This window comes from Pyrgilauda ruficollis, unplaced genomic scaffold (genome assembly GCF_017590135.1).
Source record: "Pyrgilauda ruficollis isolate IOZ18807 unplaced genomic scaffold, ASM1759013v1 scaffold8, whole genome shotgun sequence".
NCBI classification, from domain to species: Eukaryota; Metazoa; Chordata; class Aves; order Passeriformes; family Passeridae; genus Pyrgilauda; species Pyrgilauda ruficollis.
In genome coordinates, this window is record NW_024529932.1 from 586,936 (window position 1) to 608,308 (window position 21,373).

Here is a 21,373-nt window from a genome sequence, read left to right on the forward strand (position 1 = left end):
AAAATTAGATTCATAGAGTGTGCTCTGCCTGAAGCTATACCTTGGAAGGACTGAATAAATTAAGATGGTTTAGAAACTTAAGAACTTGATTGTTAAGCAGTGCATCCAGATGTGAGTATTCTACACTGATGCAGTAGGACCTGCACTAGCTCCCTCCTCATTCTCAGGTAAAACTTAAGATACTTTTTCAACCTAGAAAACCTTAAGTGATGCTGAACACACTCACATAAGTAACAATTTTTGTCTCTGGGAGAGTCACTATAGCTAGCTATTTAATCGAAAAGTAACAGAAAAAAATACCTTAGAAAAGCATATTTAATGTTCAAAAGAATATCATGTTTAATGTTCATTTAAAGAAGAAAGGAGAAAGCAGAGATAAAAGCCTGATATAATGCTATGCCACTGAAACAGGAACTCAAGCTAACGAGTCAGGAACACAAGGGATCAAATCCCAGATGCCAGTCTGAGCAAACCAGACTTGACAGGTATCTTATACAGTCCAGTCTGTGTACCTTGTCATGCCCATAGGGCTTGATTGATTAGAAATTTAAGGAAATAAGCCCTTCAACTTTCATTCCTTGCAGTCTCCATTATGGAAAAGCTCTTCAGAAAAACTGTAAGTCTTGTATTTCTTGAGACCAGAGTGAACAGAAATATTAGGTTCAGATAGCTCATGATATTTTAAAATTCACTTATATAGATAGTAACTCCTATATCTGTGTGGGAATGAAGACATAGGTTGTTGGATCAGCATATAACTTGACAGGTGTATTTGGAAAAATCACTGGAGATGCAGCAGTTGTAAACTACATTTTCTGAAAATATGAGTATCTCTAAACCACACCAGAGCCAACTCTAGTGCAACTGTGTCTATTAGTTGGCTGCATGTATTGCATTCCCACAGTTGGGGCAATTCAAAAGACTCTTCCACAAATATCCCCTGGTACCCGTTGAAAGGAGAAGTGATGTGGCAGGCTCTGTCATTCAGCCTTTTTTTCGTCAACCTGATTCCATTGCTGGAATTTTATTGCTTCTCAAGTCTACCCTTGTTTAAAAGTTTGTTCAAAATGGCTTCCAGGTTCAGAAATGACAGAGTCTAACAGAGGGTGCTTACATAAACCTTGTTTCTTTAGAAAGTCGAGCTAAAAGCATGGGATGAGGCCACCTCTGGTAGAATTTTTGGTTAATTAAACCAAGACTAACCAAATGTCTTCTTGGCTGATCTTCTAATTGGCTTCAGAGGAAAAAAAGAAAGGCAAAAAAAGTCCTGTCCAAAGGTCAGTGAAAGTATTTAGTTTAAACATAGATACTGTCAATACAGTTCTGAAAACATTCCTTCAACTAATCTATGGTGGGTCAGTCCCAATATGTTCCTATGGATATTTGTTCCAAAAATGGATATTTGCATGGGAGCCAATTGCATAGTGAAGATGAAATAAGATGCAAAAGGTGGAGTTTCCTTATGTCTAGACCTGCCTTCCCACAGTCTCCTATGTATCAGGTAGCTCATCAGCTTGACCTTTGATAATTAACCATTTCCATCCAGAGTGTGGCACATCAGGAAAAGGGAGAAGCTACATATCTGTGAAGTCAGAGGCTCCACTGCAGTCTAATTTTGCAGCCTCAGAAATTTCAAAAAAGAGTTTTGCAACATATGGAAAAACAAGTTAAATAGACTTACCAGTGGACAGTAACAAAACATGAAGCACTCTCAGAGCCACTCATAAATACAATCCAACAGAGTTTGAACTGATTTAATTTTAAAGCTAGGAAAGCAGGAAATCTGGCTGTCATTTTAAAAGCTGAAGATGCTCAGACTTAGAGTTGCTGTACTAAGGTACAAAGAGAAGAGTGCTTCAAAGCTGTGTTTAGGAGCACTATCATATGTGACTGACAACCACCTTATAAAATATTAAGACATTTTGGATAGTAATATGGAAAAAATGGTTAGAATAAACACTGAGCTGTCTGAAAATAGTATGCTATAGAAACTGTGGGCCTTTTTCTTTTTTAGTGTGAAAGCCAACTACATATCAAAAGTATAATTGTTTTCAGTTTATGCCTGAATCTATACTCCAAATTAAACTCATACAAATATGTTTTTCTTTTTTATAGTTAGACTTGAGGAACAAAACCTGAATACACAAAAAACAGAAACTACGAAAATCTGGCTGAATTAAATTTCCATGTTTGGAAGTAAAAGGCTTATGTGGTTACGTATCTATCATAGAATGGGAAACGGAATCACTCTTCTTCCACATTCCTGTCACTTTCCCAAACAAGCAACTGCCCCAATGAAATTCCTATCTTGAATGCTAATTTGCAATAATAATGAAGTTTGAAAGGAAAAAAAACCCTACTTAGTAGTGCATGCTGAATTCAGTGAAGTGTTTCCATTTGGAAGCTTGAATAACTAGGAGAAATATTAAGACTTTTTTGTATTTTCTCTTGAAACTTTTATAGTTATTACTTAACTGACTTATTTGTGTGTGCACATAGATATACATACTTAAAGGAAAAAAGCACAAAATATGGCAAAGCTTAAGGTACCTTAGCCAGCTCCAGACAGAGAGAAAAAGAAAGTGAGAGTGCAAGAGAGAGAAGAGAAATAAAATGGGAAGGAAAGAAAGAAAGAAGGAAGGAAGAAAGCAAGCAAGATAAAGACTACCTCTGGCTCTGGAATATCAGAGGTACAAGCTGTTAGAGGCTGAGAGAGAATTATTAGGAAGCACCACTGTGTGCTTGCTACAGTCCTTGCTGGGTTTCCCTTATGGTTGTTGCTTTCTGCCCTCTGGGCCACTCCAGACCATCAGAGCCACTGGCGCGTGGATGGCAACTGCTGCAGGAGAAGGAGAGAATGTGATGGACAACAGGGCTTCCCCAGCCTCATGGGAGAGAACACACCAGGGCAGGAGGAGAAGAGTTGGAGAGGCAAGATGAGATCACCCTTGGAACCACTGTTGTGCTTTGTTCTCCAGGAGGGAGAAAGATGAAGATAATTCCTTTCCTCTACCCCTAAATGTCCTGAGTAGGCTGTGGTCACTTCTGGAGACAATAGCAATGCTATTTGGTCTTTTCTTTCAATCCATTAATCTAACAGCAGATAATGCAACAAAAATTTCTCTGGTTGGCCTCAAATGCATTATTTTTATATGCCTGAAAAATCTAATAATTTGAAAATCTGCCTTCTCAGTAGAGGCTCAAGTTTGTGGATTTTGGTTTTTTTTTCATTAACAAAACCTTCTGTTTTCCTACCTGTTTAGTCTGTTAACAAAACCAATAGAAATAATACTACATATATTATTAACATTTTGAGAATGGCAACAGAAGAAAACTCAAGAAAATATGGTCCTCCTTCACTCCTTAGGAATAAGTAAGAAAACGTTTTGAACAGTTTTGCTTACCGGAGATTGTTTACACTGGTCAACTTTCGTAAAGAAAATTCCTTGTCAGACTTTGGCCAAAAGAAGTGTTACTGTAACTCAGAATGTATGTGTATAAATTTCAGATGCATATTATACCTCTGAAGATGAGTCAAAATATATGTTTTCCATAAAAATTACTTATTTTGCAAATTTTTGTGTGGTTTTAGGTGCAGTTCCTTGATGTGTTAGTGGTTTTATTGCTGCATCTGGTCCTGTGCGAGACTTCAACATAATTTCAGAAATGTAAATGAGTTGTTCATTAAAACCTGGAATAGAAAATTTCCCAATGGGCCAAATAATTTATCTTTTTTAGATTTTTTTTTTTTTGTACTGCTATACAACTTTAATTGTAACTGTATGTAGTACAACTTTTGGCACTATTTCAATTCCCTCTAATGACATCATCTAAAATTTTTTCATTTGGAAATTGGTCAAAATTATCATGCTTTCTGTTAGTTTGTCTGAAAAGAGACAAAAGGCTTATATTGCATAGGCCACAAAACAGATGTTGATAATGTCTGTCTGGACTTCAAACAGATGACCTGGAAGTGAAAGGTCTTATATCTCATTAATAATAATACAAGCTGTCAAATCCCCCTGACCTAGTGTGTTCCTTAGCACAGGGCAGTAAGTCAATACACTCAGCACACTCCCAAGAAGTCTGGAGAGAAGGCTTTTCACATTTAGTCCTCAGGCCAGTGTGGACTTGCTACTGCTGCTGGCTCAGACGGAAGATCAGCTCTTGTTCATCAGTAATAGCTCGGCATCTTAGAAATATTTCTACTCTGAAGTTCAAAGTTGCTGAAAGTTATGGCAGTGCTTGGATGCTGCATCTGTATCAAAACTCCTGGCCCATTTGTACTAGGGGGGAGGCTCTTTTCACCTCAAGGCAGATGTCCAAGAAGAAGGGAAGATTCTGTACTGAAGGTTATGATACAGTAAGACTAAAATTCATTAAAGGCAGTTAGTGGCTTCCCTTGTGTTTATTTGGATGAGTTGCTCAATCTGCTGACATAATGGAGCAAATAACATGTATTTATTCTTGCAAGAGTGTTGTGAGGCTGTAATTCACTGTGGCTGATGAGGAAGTCAGCTTCTGAGTTGATTGAGCCCACGCAAGTAACCAGATGCCTGCCAAAGCCCTTTGTCTTCCTAAAATAACTCAAAGCATCATATCCTCCTATTTTTATTTCCTTTCTTTCTTTCTAGAAAGTACTCTTTTAGAGAGTAGCAAAAGATTCCATCAAGGATCCCTTCCTTGGATGGGGTATGTTTGTTGCTGTCACCAGCTCTATGACAAAATAGATGAAATGTGCTCCAGTTAAGAACATGTATCTTTCAAAAATGTCAAGGCTAAATTCTGCTCTCAAATGCACACAAACAAGTCTCAGCAAGTGAAATGCATCTTCACAACAAAGAGAAGAGAACATCTTCCTAAAATATAGAATTCATAAAATCTGAGTAGATCAACATTTGTTTTTTAATGACCTATTTTAATGCAAGATCAGTATTCTAAAATAAAACCCCAACCCAAACAACAAACTTTGTTAAAAGAAAACTGCATATCTACTAGATCTACTACCTTATGTCCTTGTAAAAATGCAAGCTTATAATGTTAGAACACACCCACATATTTTTAATTTTGAAACAAACACCTACTAAGCAGGAGATAAACCGTTAGCAAATTTAAATTCTTAGGATCGTAAGAGAAAAGGTAAGTATTTAAGAGCCCTACTGCAGCATTAGGAAATATAAATGGAAAAGAAAAGGATAAGAGTTAGTAATATCAAGTCACTACAGTGGATTTGATTGTATTACCCAGAGATTCACAATATATTAGGAAACTGTTAAAATTGACTGGGCTATCTCAATCATTAGTTCTAACAGAGATGTGACTTGCCTCTTGAAGTGAACAGTCTGGGAAGAAAAGGAGATAAAACTGAAACAGAAACATGTAAAATATTTTAATACAAAAATGCTAAAACAAGAATGTCTTTCACTAACTCATACTGTAAGACAGTTTCAATACTGCTTTTGTTAAAAATTGTGGTGCAAACTTATAAGTCATATTCCTAAGACCATAATAACATGGAATCAGATTTTCATATTTTATTAAAATGTTACTTAATATAATGAAATCTGACCAACTGCAATTGCAACATATGGAATACTAAGATTATATAATAAAAATATTCAGACTATAATTATTTAAAAATTCTCCATACCATATGCAATTTATCAAAGCGAACTTTACATTGATTTGTGCCACATGGTTGATGAAAAACTATAAAGAGTCTCTGGAACAAAAGGTATGTACAGATAACTTTGTATGAACAATCTCAATCTGTTTCAAACTTCCCTTTTTTTCAGTTTTAAGTTCACAAATCAAAATATTGTATTATTTATATCCTCTTAGTTAAACATTTTCTAAAACCCAAGGCCTCATCTGTTTAAAATGTGCCTTAGTTTCATGGAATAAACAATGCTAAATTGTTTAAGTTAAATGTGGACAATCTTAAATCAATTGAAACCTGGTTTATAAAGATTTTGTTTAATTTCTATCTCTTACTGAGACAATCCAAATCATTGTAAATTAGGTTTGAATTGATTTAAGCTTTAAAGTTAAATTGGAGGCATATCTGAATATAGAAATTCCTATGAGTCATTTCACTATGAGCAGTAACTAGATGTAAATGATGCTGTGCTATATCATAACCAGATAGATCTCAAAGATTTCCAGATCATGTATACTAAATGTACATAACTCTTTAGAATTAGACAAGAACAGACAGTGTGGCTTTATTGGGACCCGCTCTTCAGAGCTGTCAGAGATTGTTCAAACCTTCTTAGGCAAAACCCACACCTTCTTTGCCTACTGCTTTTCTTGATTTCAGTTATTGGACTCAAGTTTCAGGGCCACATTTTATGTACTGAAAAAGTTTCATTGTATGGAAAATCCTGAAAAATCAGCAGCTAAAGAGAGGGTATCATGAGATTCATGGTTTTTTTTACCAATTTAAAATATGCAGAAGACATGTATGATACTGTGTGTGATCATTAACTCTCAACATCAGCTCCAAAGATGAGTGAGAGTTGAGTAGCAAAGGCTGCAGTTAATCTAATGGTAAAACTGAGATAGTGGAGTGTGGGTTCTTTGTGAGAAGCTTACAGGTTTTGGTACCATATGGCACCATTATCACATCACCTCACCACACTTGGAAGCAGTTTGCTTTCTCTGTTAGCATTGATAGGGAACACAAGGGCATCCTGTCAATATTTCAAAAGGGAGGTTTTTTTTTTTTTTTTTACTTTGTATTATTTCTGTTTTTGCAATACTGACAATATCTCCCAATTTTATGAACAGTAAAAGCAAAGGACTAGAACGACTGTGCCATGTCCTGAGGGAGCAGGGGCTGCCATCCAGCAGCAATCTTGAGTAAAAGGATAAATTGCACATTAATTTTTAAGGACACAGTGAAATACTAGGCTTTTGCAGAGGGATGTAGCTGTAAGAATAGTATTGCATCAGTGTGTTTGAACAAAATGTCAGTGTTGTGGCATAGAGAAAACTTCATATCTGACTGAGATTTTCCAGACTGGGTAAACATTTTTCATGCCCACTTTGCAGGTTTTTTCATCAGTATTTCAATTCAAATGCATATTTCAGCCTCTAAACAGCCTGTTAAACTACTGTATTCATATTTAGTTGGAAAGACTGTTCTTAGATATAAGAACTTAGCCAAAGCAGTACTGACTTTTCCTTCTAAAAGAGAAAGGGACATTGATCAAATTATCCCACTTATGGTCCGGCTTGATGCACTATTTTATTGACTTTAGACAACAGTGTCTCAGCAGCAGTTGGCTGCAGATTGAGAAAGCAAGTAGAGTGACATATTAACTGTGATAATCATGTATTGATGCTCGCTCCCAAATAAAAGCATCTATTTCTCCATCTCTGCTCTAGTTCTAAAGTATGAGACCAACTTCCATGTAGGTGGTTGTTTGGGGTTTTTTGCCTTTTTTTTTTTTTTTTTTTTTTTTTTTTGGGTTTTTTTTTTTTTTTTTTTTTTTTTTTTTTTTTTTTTTTTTTTTTTTTTGTGGGATTTTGGTTTGTTTTGCTTTGATTTTATTTTTGAATCATCTACTTACGATCTTATCTTTGCTACAGATTTTTACTATGGTATCAGAAGAAAGTGCAGGAGCAAAGATAGCTATTTTAGAAATTCAGTTATGCAGAAAAAATCATGACATCGCAAAACTCTCCTTTAATGGAGTAGTTTAATAAAGATACTCCTAAGTAAATTAATCTAAAAAACTTCATAATTTCTCAGTTTTATTCCATCTGAGAGGAAAGTGCATTTTCAACTTTCAACATGCCCTTTTTTCCAGACTACTTCCCAGGGAAGGTAGTATCACCTCTAAGACAGAGCTGTAACAGAACCTGCTAGAAGACAGATGAACAGAGCTCACTGAATTCCTTCACCCAGGAAAGGACCAGAAGGGCTCCCTGATGCATATTTACAGAGGGTTCATTCCCAGCTCATATGCTAACTCCCAAAGTTCAAAGCTTGGTTTCAGCTTTATTCTCTCTTAGTCCTTACTTAAAACAGGCAACTTTTTCTGTCGCTGTGACAGATGGGTTGAGATACTGCAGACCTCCCTTAACTCCATCAGTGGGAGAACTGGGTGCCAGCAGGAGGGCACAAGCTGTGTGGCACTTGGGATCAGGTACAAGCACACTCTGACTCACAAAACCCTGACTTGTGGAATGAGTCCATTTACACTTTAACACTAAAAAATAAAAAAACAAAACAAAACAAAACAAAATTTTCACCAGAAAAAACCCAAACAAAAAAAAACCAGGGAACAGAGGTTTCACATTGTTATTTACAGCCTTTTGAACAAGTGACCCTCACTAATAAAAGGACTTGAGGTATTGCTATTTCTCACAGGTCTGCTCAAAGACTGTGCAATGAGCAAATGCTTTTTACTTACTGCCCATACCTCAATGAAGCAGAGAGGAAGCAATCTGAAATGCAAAGAATCTGTTCATATTGCAATTGTATGTTTGGTTGTCAATATTAAGACATTAACCACAAAGGTTAAGAACCAACAAGCTTAAAAGAGCCTTTTGACTCTTATCTTAGTTCTAATGAAAAGTATAATTACCTGCAAGGTTATCAATCTCTTTTTCTTGGAGCAGGCTAACAGCATCATCATCTCCTTCCAGCATAAGCTCTGTTTCTGCATTCTGATTTACCACAGCTTGACTTCGGAAAGTTTTCTTTGACTTCACTACATCCTCTTCAGTGCCTAAAAAAAAGTTACAAATGTTGTGAATTTACCTGAATAATATCTTAAATACAATGACAGTCAAGTAGTAAAAACATTACAGTATAAATCACCTTTATGAAAAAGAAAAGAAGGAACATTTTCTAAAACTTTACCAAGGTTTGCAAAATGTGCAGGTCTATTCTGTTTTCTGTCCTGTCCCGAATAAAATACAAACTTTTCCACAAAGACTCTCCTGGTTTTAATAATTGCTATTTACTTTGTGTTCAATGTTGTTCCATTCGTTTTCCACCTGCAACAAATTCAGCAGGAATTTCTTTTGGGTTCCTGGTGCCCTGACTCTGACTGACCTGAGAGCACAAGCCACCTACTCTAAATAAAGAAGCTGCTTTCAGGAGTCAAAATCTGTCAGGATTTTTGTCTTTTCAGATAGGAGGTACAGGGTGGTGAAGTAGGAGTTGGTTTATCTCTGGTACACAGTAACAACAAGGTAGGCTATGCAGAGATTCAGAAAAGACTGAAAAAAAAGACAAGCATGGTGAGGGAACTTTGGTGCACATCTGTGTGTGTATTTTTAAGCAACACAATAAAAATGGCAGTATGTGGATATGTGCCAATTACCTAAAGGTTATCATGGATAGTATTAATTTTCCTTAACTACAGTTGGCTTTTTCTATTCAGCCTGATGATTCCTTATGGCAGGAGACTTAACTTATTGAATTTTGGGAATGTTTTCTTGAAACCTGCCTGATTTTATTCTTATGATGTAAAAAATAAATCCTAGTGTGGTCAAATGACAGAATCATAATTAGGTTTTATATAATAAATACCTTTCATGTTACTTTTGTGACCTCCTCATAGTATTTCTTTGTTAGCTGGGAAGAGGTCCTAAGTTTTATTTTCAGTACTATGGAGTCACAGTAACCTCAGACAGGAAAGTTTTCTATTTTTTTTTCTTAAACAGAAAACCCTGCATCTTCTCCTTGGGCCATACAAGACCTGGGCATCTCCACTGCTGTCAATCAAGAAATCACTCTCTAAATCATCTCTCTTTTTTTTGTAGGATAATTTGGAAATTTGCTTCCTACTAAGCTACAGAATAAGTGTGAAAATAGGCAAAACTATGCACATGTGGAATTTGTTTGTCTTCCACAATGCCTGAACTTAAACAGGATGAAAACTATCATGGCAGATGTAAAATGCTGAGGTAAAATTAACTAAGACTCAGGGCCCCCTGTCAATACAGGACAACTAAGAGGAATACAGTAAGCAGACAGGCTAGTGAAGATAAATACATGGAACAGAATTGATGTATCAGGCAGTTTTGTTATTGCAAGGAGTTGGGAAGACGTTACGATTTTACCTCCTACTCTTATAATTAATTAGAGTCGTTTAATTAGTTTGTGCACTGGAGAGTCACACCACATAAATAAACATGCTGGAGGCATATCTTTCTGAGGGTGTGTTTACTCTGTTTGAAGATCACTGCTAACATGCCACTTCATCACAGGCTGAGATAATTCATATTTTATTTGGCCTAACATTACCTTTTGGATACTATTGCTATTATCTCAATTGCTGTTTCTGAAACTCTGAAAAGGTGAAGAGAAACAAGTACGAAAAACCCCATATTTTTCCACCAAGCTCAAAATCAGGGACTTGTTTGCTGTTGTCTCCATTAGGACCATTCTGATAACAATTAAGTTGGTTCTGCTGTATTTTAAATATGCTGTGTTTTGCTGTGTTTTCTTATTATCATTACCTCACTTGCATAGGTTTTACTTAATTCAACTAACTATAATTATTTGCCCAATTTAAAACTGGTTCAATTAACTAATTGTTGGAAAAGTTTTCAGTATTAGTACAAGCTTTTTTTTTTTTTTTTTTTTTTTTTTTTTTTTTGGTTGGTTGGTTTGTATTTATGTTTTCTTCCTTATTCACAAAAAGAAGCAAGAATGGAAGAAGTTAGGAAAAAAATACAAAAAAGTAACATGCTGTAACAGATTTTCAGTTGCATTACATCAGAATTGTTCTGCATATTAAATCAGTAGGTCAGGATCTTGATATACTTCTGTTTACAGTGAGGGAGTTGAGCATCATTTGACACAAATAATAACTCCTTTTGTGACACCAGAGGAGACCGGGCCTGAGATGAACTAACATGGTGGAAGAAGAAAGCACCAAAACACCATTCCCTTCCTTTTTGGTAGCTCTAATTGGTTTTATGTAAATTTCTGAGCTTTATGAAATGAGATAATCTTCAAATTAACGAATTGAAAAGCACTAATGTGGAGTAAGAGTCAATAATTTCTGCAGTAACTGATTTATGGCAATTATATAAAATTATTTATACATGAAATTTTTTTTTTTTTAATTACCAGGAAGGAAGTCCCAAGCTCCAAATCATTACAAACATTTAAACTATGTCCAAAGAACTTGAAATTTAGGGTATTTAAAATTCCTTGTGATGAGTGTACCAGATTACAGAAATATTGCCAGACACAGGTGTAAGAAACATGGTAACTCTATCATGCTATAATTGCAGAGTAGAAGACATTAAACTAGTTTGGTAAATTTGGAGCTTAGCAACAAAACAAATATATGTAAAATCCATTCTGGTTTATAATATTAAAAATACATTTGTTTCTATGAAATATAATAGATAGTCCTTCTTCGTCCTTATGGAAAAAAAGCCTTCTGGTTTGGCTGTTGTTAAAATTTATCACTCTGTTGAGTGCACCTTAGTTTTGCTGTACTGTACCAAACTATCATCTATCTAAATGAAAGTGTACAGGACCTGGAGTTGCCCTTCAATCACTATATCCTTTATGAATTAGAGTTCCATTTATCAAAATTACAGCAAGAAGAGTAAGGTCTCACAGGGCTGTCTCATTACAAGGCTTGTAAACACTGTCCTTACAAAGAAATGGTTTAACACCTAACAAATCAAAAACTGATTGGGAATAGAATTTATTTGAGATCATCTATCTTCGGAAGACGTGCTGTACTGAGTGCACTTCGTGGCCTTTCTAATCATTCATCAAGAAATTAACAAGCTAATACCACAGACCACCAGATCTCCTTGGATTCTGAAATGTGAAATATGTTCAAAAGAGATCTGTCACAGATGTTCTATTTTTATATTTCAAGACAACTTCAAAAAGGCTTTAAAACAAGAGAAACTCTCCGAATAAGAGAAAGAAGAAAAACAACTTGTCTGTTTAAAACCAGACAACAAACTGAATTAAAAACTATATGACATAAAATGATGTCTATTATTGTTAACAGTGATATAAAAAGAAGAAATTAATAAATATTTGATATTTCAGTGTGTTGGAAAAAAAATCAAAACTCAAATTTTTTTTTCAAAGCTTCAGCAAAATTACTATGACATTAAGTCTATGGCCAGACATTTCGTTTCAAAATTTTTAGCACACAAGGAGCCTGTGTTTCAAAGACACAAAATGAAATTGTATTAAGTCTAATTAGAATATGTTTCAAATCCATTAAAACAAGAAAACATAAAACAAAACTAGATGTCATTTCAAGAAAGCAATGTTGTGACACTGGAGGGCACAGAACTAGAACTGGCAGATGCTATCAGCTCTTGTCCTTATTAAGTTCCTTCTTAAGGGATATTTTAAGGGATAGACTTAAGGGATAGACTGGGATTTGGAAAGGAGCCTTGAAGCAAGCAGCAAAGTCTTTCTTAAAACTACATTTTGCAAAGATTTTGGAGGCAATAAGTCACTCACATTGCACTGAAGTCCAGCTGAATTTGGTGACTTACTTTCTTGAAACTTAAAGGCTCTGTCTTAAACATATTTCAAAAGAATGCATGCACAGAACCAGATAAGCTCTTAAAAAATCCTTCTTTCATTACACTTGATTATTTTTGCAAATGTGCATGTTACAAACTGTCTTTCTGAAGTAGTTTCAGGATAACTGAAAACAGCTCACTTTTAAAAGAAATTAAAGAAACCAACCAAAATTCCTCTACAAAACCTCAATATTCTTGGGGAGGTGTGTATTTTATTAGTCTGAAAGATTGTATGAGCTGCACAGTAAACTTGTTCAGTATTGCCAAGAATGTAATAATCTCTCTTTTAATAGCATCACTTTTCCTTAAACAGAAATTATTAAGCAGTCAAAAAGAACCAAACAAACAAAACCAAACAAATAAAACCGAAACCACAACCAAAACAAACAAAAAACCCCAAACCAAACAAAGGCCACCAAAAAGCTCCTCCCAAAAAAACAGCTACAAAAACCATTACCACAACCCCTCAAAACCTAGTAATTTCCTAATAAGAACAGGAGAATCTAATGTTAATTTTCAGCTACAGCCACTGGAAGTATTTAATATAGGCAATACTTCATGAAACGGGGGTGGGCTGGCTGGGTGTTTTTATTGTGTAATTTAAATTTTTGAGTCTCTATTTTCAACTAAATCAATGCATTCCCAACTGGGTTCTGTAGGTCACAACAGGTTCTAGGGATGCAATCTACACTTCAAAGACACTGTAAGGGTCCAGATCCACACAACCTGTCCCTAAATAAAATTTTTAAATTAGCAGTGCAAACACAGTATATTATTGATTTATTTTATGTTTATGTACTTATTTAATAAAAAAATTAAACTAATTACTCTGATTTAGTTGAACGCAGCGAGGGGGTTTCTAGCTCTCTCTTCTATTCATTTACTATGTATCAAAATGTGATTTTGATAGGTGTTTTCTATTTTTTCCTTTCTTCATTTAGAAAAAAAGGAGGTTAAAAGTATGCTATTTCTAAGAAAAGTTTGCTTGGTAATACTGTGGCCAACAAAAGGAGACTACTGCTTCTTATAAAGTTGTTTCCATAGTTTACTTCAACGAATTACCGATAAGGCAATTTATGTAGTGAGTGCTCTTTGATCTTTGAAGAGAGATGGCAGAATGGAAAGTTAACCTCATTTTAATGTTACCTAAATATACTGACAGGAAATTCTAATGTTTCCAAACATCTGGAAATCTGCTTCATGGGATGGTGTTCTTCTTTTCTATAAGAAACCTTTTCATATACTGTCTTTTACAGTTTTATGTGGCTTCTAAAGGAGCATTTGACATAAGTAAAGTCTGTTCTCTTTACAGTAAAATGCTGCATTTAATTAAAAACTCTCTTTTATAGTGGCTAAAGTAGAGTTTCTGCAAAGCTTAGCCCTCCTCAGAAAGTTTTAAGGGTAAACTTGCTTTTTACTCCTTACAGATCTTACTTACAGTATGTACTGCTCTGTAGAACACTGATTTTCTTGCTGAATTTTCATCACATAACGTAGTTTCCACTAATTTGTTAAATAAAGGAATTCAGAATTAGTTCCTCACAGATGGCTATCTGACAGTTCATGATGTGAACCATGAAATTGTATCACAGTTTAAATATAATTTATCAACAGTTTGGAAGAACAAAGCATTTTTTTTTTGAGAGATTTTTTCTTGATTGCACAAACTAACTTCTGCAGAAAGAACCAAGCTTATTTATGGACAAAATTAAAATGTACCACTATTATCTACATTTTTCGTTCATTCAACACTCATAGTAGTTGAAAATTCTTAGAAAAAAAAATGCTAGATAATCTATCTTCCTGCTTTATGTACTCTAATACACATAAAGCTTTCATTGCTAATCTTCAGTAACTTGATTAGGTACCGGTACCCTCGTAGTTGTCGCAGCTATGGAGAGCAGCTGCCTGGGAGTCTGTAAACTGACCTCTACAAAACCCAGCAAGATTAAATCAGCGACATGGTGACCACTCTATCTCAGCCTAGTATCTTTCTGCAGGACTAGGGAGCCAGCCTTCCTCGGGCTGCCCTCGCTCCATGGGAAATGTGCTCCGCCTATCCCTAGGTCGGCTCAAGGGACCGAACTTTTGCCTTTGCGTGACAGCCCAATGCTGGCACATCACAGCCAACCCCAATAAGCTGTCCCCACCTGTGCCTGCTGGGGTTGTTATTTAAATTGCAATGTGTTTCTGGAATGGGCAGCTTTGACTGGCGTATAATTTAGTTTCCCCAGAGAATCAGAGAAGTGACTGTTGATAAAGGAAGGCTGCTTTAAATAGATTTAATAAAAACCAGAGAAATCGAAATCACATTTTCATTATTAGGGATCTTTGAAGAAATGAGGAAGAAAAACTATGAAAATTGCATAGCAATTAAAAATGGTATATATTTGTATTGGGAATTACTTCCACCAAAAGCAAAACCAAATCACATTTTTGTTTTCTATAATGGAGAAATACGTGGAAATTTAATCATGGACATTCTATCAATTTTTCCCTAATTTTTATACCTAACATCTGATCAAGTGATCTTCCTCACATAAGAAATTTGTAAATAAATACATAACTGCTTTATATGTTTTCCTTTTCATATTAGCAGATCTTTTGTACTGTAAAACGAGACTGACATGGACTATGCCAATGAGGAGATTGAGAACACAGTCAAGGCCAAAACAAACATGTTTCTCAGATGAGGCTGAGGGCTTTTTAAAAAACAAATACTTGTAGTCAAAGTGTTTTATATTAGTAAAAATAGTCCTTCATAAAAAGAAAGGTTAAAGTACCATGGGCACGTTTTTTTTTTTGTTTTTTTTTTTTTTAATTTTTAATTTATTTTTTTTGGTTCCCAGACATGAAAATTGAGATTCATAGTGGTCATAAAATTTATTTTAGCAGTTGCCAAGATTGTCATTATATCTGAGATTTCAGGATTTCTGAGCGTGTGAGAGGGATCTTGCACTGATTGAGCACTGACTGTACACAGCCGGTGGGAGTCAGATATTCCCAGTCCAGCAAATGTTCCAATGCATTTCAGGCTCCTGAAAGGCAGTCCCCATTCTGACTGGAACCAGGGAGAGTCCCTCTAATGGGAACTAACAACACCCAAATGTTTATATTTGGATTAAGATATAGTTTGCCACTGTAACTTGTACACAGAGGAATGGATTTATATTTCATGACTGACTACCTTTACAAATCCCTGATAGTTTGAAGGGCAGCATTTTGGTGTATACTGTAGTTTGATAAATTGCAGAAAGAAACCAAATTCTTCTGTGGATAATTTCAACAAGCAAAGATGATACACAAGAAAAATAATTAAGAGCAATAAAATTTTCCTAGGTGTGTTTCTAGGCATTTAAAAAAAAGTACAGTAATAGCTGAGAGGAAAATATCTACACCACACCAACAGTTATTGCTCAGTGGAAAGGACATCAAGGACACTTGCAAGTAAGAGAATTGGATCAATATTAACGCGATTTTCATTTCATGCTTCCCCAACTCCAGTAAGCTGACAATATACTCTGATTATGTGAACTGCCTCTGAGTAACATAGAAAAGGTTATTAGAGCAAGAGGTGGAAATGGAATGCACTTTTTATATTGACAGGTCTGCTAATAGACTGTACTGATTTTCAAAGCCGTGCAATGTGTTTTCACAATTTGGTTTTGACAGCAAAAAGGAATTTCATTTATTCTTGATTCAAGATATTCACATGTAAGCAAAGGATCCTTAAGACAGGCTACTGAAGAGGGAAACCAAACTATTAGAATAGGAAAATTTAATTAATAAGACAAAGAGAAAAGGTGATTGAATTTCAATATGTATGACATGATAATGAAACAATGAAATAAATTTGCTAAACAAGGCATTCTATGCTTTTGACATAGCATCCGATAAAACCTTTTTAAGATGACATAAAAGTGAAAAACATGCCTATGCCACATCTTAATGTTGAGGCCTGGATTACGTCTGGAAAGTTTTAGATTAGTTCCTAAGCAACATTCCCCAGGAAAAAACATGTTCTGACTATCTGCTTGCAGACCTTAAAGCCAGGATCAATGTGGTCAGACTTCTAAACAGCTACACTCCATGCTGAGGAACTGCACCCACATATGCTGGCCTTAATTTTTCTTCCTGTTCACAAAACCAAAAAAAATTCTAATTGAAAAGGCTAACCATGATAAAGCCTTGGAAAGAAATGAAATGCTCTTTGAAAATACAAACACTTGATAATGCAGTGACATGGAAGAAATGGCATGGCATTTCATGAAATTTCAGGAATAGAAAGTGGAAACCCTCTCTATGACAGGGGTTTGGAACTACATTATCTTTAAGATCCCTTTATACTCAAGCCACTCTATTATTTTATGAAATGTGATCTTACCTCCCAAACCTGTGTATTCTACCCCAATATTTCTAACCCTTACTTAATATTTAAAAATTAGAGTCTCCAAACCGTGTGAATGGTCCAAACCTGAATATTTTCAAAAGAAAATGCATACTACACATCTGCAAGTTTTTAGTTCTCCCTTTCTATGGCCATGAGTGATTATGTCTTTGCTAGAAGGCAATTTTGCTCCTCATCACTTCAGCTTTTGCTCTCAGATCCAAAAAATATTGGCTCTTTGGAAACAGCCACTGTACAGAGAGGTAACAGGACAGCAAAAAAAAAAAAAAAAAATTCTCTAGTGTAGGCAATGAATGTGGAGGAAGTAAGTTTAAATTTTTTTATAGTAGCTATCGTAATTCCAGCAGTTATACAACCATTTCAATTTCTATCAAAACTACTTATTTACAGAAGAAAACTTCATCAGCTCCTGATCAGTGCTTTGAGAGACCCATCTGCCAACATAACTGAAATTACTTTATCTTTCTGGAATGGTAACGTTTTCAAGTGAAACTCTTCTGAAGCATACAGAAAAACCATCTTATGCAGTCTTTACACAGACAAAATCTCCTGAATACGACATAATGTCACATAACATAATGTTTCTTTAAGGACTGTCAATATTTTAGATAAATAATAAATTTGTCAACATAAAAATGTCAGTAGAACATCTAGATTTACTTTCTAGATTCCCACTGGTTCAGTGTGCTGCACTGTGGCTATTATATGTTCAAATGCCATTTTTTCCTCACGTAGACCACCACATCTTCAGAACTGGTTTACATATTTTCACTCAGCAGCTAAAGTAACTGGTGGGAAGAATTGCTTCTATTTTATCATAGATCAATGCCTATAGCAACACCAGACAAAGGGCAGCACCCAAAGGATATGCACATTTGTGAGGCTTCATTGTGGCTCTAACACTGGGATATTTGTGTTTAAATCTTAGAGCTGCTAAGGGACTACATTCTAGTAGCAGCAGACAGCCCTTCTGTTTGGGCCAGGCTGCTGTAAATACCTAAGCTCCTGCAAGCTGGAAATAATCTAGCAATAGCAGTAATATATCAAAGTTATCTATCCAGATAGCAATTACTTATCAAATTAAAATCAAAGCTTTGCAATTTTCTTGATTTGGAACACAATTTTACACTATACTTTTAAAAAAATTATTACTTTTAAATTATTTTTTTAAAGCAAAAATAGCTGCAGTTATAGAACATTGTTTCATGTAGACCAGCAGAAGAAGAATGAAAGAGTAGTGGCACACAAGATGAGATTCTGAGGGTCTATAATAAAAACAGCTCAATGAGATAATTGAAATGATTGAATGATAATCAGTGTCCCAGGTAGAAGGCCTGAGTGTGTATTAAGAAGAGCTAACCTACAAAGATCTAAGCAGCAGTCAGCAGTAAAGAAAAAAGGAGAGCAGTATTTTATTTTACTTTCCATTAAGCTGCCACGTGGGGTCTGTGATGTCTTTCATTCTGCTTCACAAATATTACAAGAGAGCACAAATCTCTCATGCAGCTACAGGGATACTTACAAAATTTCTATGCTTATGCTAAATTTGCAAGCACTAGCAACATTATTTTCCATTTAGATGAGAGCTGATATGATATTTAGACAATGTGATCAGCCTTTTAAGGGCATAGGATTGAATTATTTGTGTTATTCGGCAAAAGGGACAACAATAAAAGACTTTTTGAGTATTATGCATAGTTCTTTCAGCTGTGAAAGAGTATCTATTGTAGATGATCAGGGTGTTATGCAAACGCACCAGGAGATGTACTCTTTAGGCACACTGTAAGGATATGAAAAACGTTGTGTCATTATGTAATGCACATGATATGAAAAAGAAATTTAAACAACTGGAAACATGCATAATATGCTGTCTTATAGAATTCTTAACGAGGGGTTTTCCTTATCATGCTGGTTAGTACTGTGTTTGAGAAGTTTTCCATAAAATGTATTTGGTTTTCTTTCACAAGGTGCATCCTCATCCCTGCCTGTAACTTGCACCACACTGAAACTCACAAGAAAATCTACTTTATCTCATTCCACTGGTACTTTTTGTATATTTCTAAATTAAATCTATAAAATAATGAAACACACAAAATAAGTGGCATTGAAGAATTCACTCTACTTTTAAGGATATGGAATAGCCATTGCATATATACCTAAATCTTCATTTCTTGTGCACAAATCTCACTCTATACATAAAATGTCTACAAGAATTTTCACGTGATATAATAGAAATAGATTTTATGTGATAAATGTTAAGTAGTGCAATGTAAAAAGATGAGTAAAAATACTTGGGCATCTTAAAATATACACTGTCTCTGAAAGTTAATTCCCTTATTGTCAAAATCTATACATACCAGTTTCCTTTTCTTTGGAAAAGACAAGGAATCACCTATACTGAAAAGATTCCTACACTTCTGTTGATTTAACCCTTGCAAGTAGCCCAGAGGCTCACAAAAACCTGAGCTCAGTGCTTAAAACCTCTGACGTCTCTCACTGGCTATCAGAAAGAGCGGGACAGAAAAGTCTTTTTAGATCTACAGTGTCATCTCCTAATTATCCTTATGCAAAGGTTTCAGCACTGCTGCAATAATGCCCCTCCATTCCAGCCATGTGCTTGACATGCTGTCCTTGCCAGGTCTTCAGAAAACACTAATGGTATATATTCCCACTTACATACAGAGTGGAGAATGGGATGCTGCAGTGAAGACACTGAGAATAAGAAGAGTGGAGAAAACTTAGGACAGGGTTATTTTGTGTTTTTAACTATTGCCAAAGGAGATTTTTAAACTGCTGTTACTCCTTAATACAGAGTTTTAAGGCACAGAAAATAGGAAATTAGAAAAGTGCGTGTTAAAACCTGCATCCCAAGACCTACATTCACCCAGCTTTGAAGGATTCTGAAGGACTATTATTAGACTTTCACTGACAGAATGTTCTTCTGAAATGTTTCTATGAGATTCACTGAATATTCATGGGTCAAGAATTTCTATTTCTTTGTCAAATAGATTCAGAAATGAATAAATAGAACAAACACAATGTTCACACAAGTTTGAAAACATTTCTCATCATAGCAATTTACAGGGTTTGGTAAATAATTTACTTTCATTTGGCAGAACAGACAGATATTGTGTATTCTTTGTACATGAAAATTTAACTGTGGAAGGGAGAAAAATGCAGCTAGAATTCCAAGAATGACAATGGTTCCAATTTTTAGATTTTAGGAATGGTTTTGCAGGCCAGTTTCATGGCTTCAAGAATATTCTGGGGTCATATACTTTCAGATTAAGAAAGAGGTAGTTATGTTAACTGCTGGTAAAAAGCCAGCAAGTTCTGCAGTAAAATCTATTAGCTCAGACCAGTAACAGCAATTAAAACCCAGGTCATGCTGGTTAACCTAAAAATCTCAGAGGAAAGGCATTTAGAACCCAACACAGAGGTTTAGAGGGAAAATTTTTCATATCCTATTTAGCTCTGTGAAAAACTTGAAAGAAAGTCAAAAGAGAGCTTCTGACATTCAAGAGTTAAGGAAATAATTACAAAAAAATGACTGTTTAATGAATCTATGCTTACAACTTATAGTAAAGCTGCCATAAAAATTCCTATGTATATGCTAGAAATAACATACAACAGGCAGAAGATATTTAGAGACTGCAAGTACTGATAGGATGCAATTGCAACTCATTTCTATGACCTGGTCAGGGAGCTCAGACACTGAGTGCTCAGTAAAATTCAACTCAGTAGTGTTCAGTACTCTGCCTAAGCAAATTCCGTTACCATTTACATCTTGAGGGTGCCTTTCCTTACATTACAGTGGGTTTTAAGAAAAAGGATCACCATAATGGTAGATATATTTATGGTATATATTTAATGAGAACATATTTATGATTGGGGGAGTGGCGTGGGAAATGTTATAAAGAAGACCAAGTTAAATCTAGTATTTTTGATTTAATTAATCTCACTACTAAGATTTTGCTTTGCAGATCCTTCAAATAGTACCCAATGTAAGCTTTTTCCTAGAATTTCTTTAGACAAAACTGTATCTTGCAATTACCATACAAAATATTAAGAGAACAAACTATCATGTAATATTTTCCCTAAAATCCTGTGAGGATGAAATATTTGGGAGTTTATTTGGTGAAGCAGTGGATGGCACTGTTGGGCTACAATTATAAGGCTAGAGATGAAAATCATAAATTGCTGTGCTTAAAAAAAAGATTTTTGTGACTCATTTAGCCACACAATTCAGATATAAACTCATTCAGAGTACACTGGAGATTTCACAATCTATGTGGAAGTTAGTTCACGTACTGAAAGGAAGATTTGTAACAGGAGAAGTATTATTTTAGGTGCTTCAACTGAAGCAGAAATGTTTACATGCTTGTTTCACATGGCAGCACGATCCCATTTAAGACTTACTTGGCACAT

General features: G+C 35.2%; 1 protein-coding gene across 4 annotated transcripts in view; it reads right to left on the bottom strand.

Annotated features, from left to right (window-relative positions):
• The window catches only part of NBEA (neurobeachin), a 448,146-nt gene that overhangs the window by 152,467 nt on the left and 274,306 nt on the right, over nucleotides 1–21,373 (bottom strand). For 3 of the 4 annotated variants that reach the window (XM_041487283.1, XM_041487285.1, XM_041487282.1), the window contains exon 40: nucleotides 8,595–8,738. In XM_041487283.1, the coding sequence (XP_041343217.1) occupies nucleotides 8,595–8,738 (144 nt within the window). Of the gene's footprint in view, nucleotides 1–5,325; nucleotides 5,365–8,594; nucleotides 8,739–21,373 lie in introns of all 4 variants that reach the window. The other variant, XM_041487281.1, reaches the window with a different exon arrangement.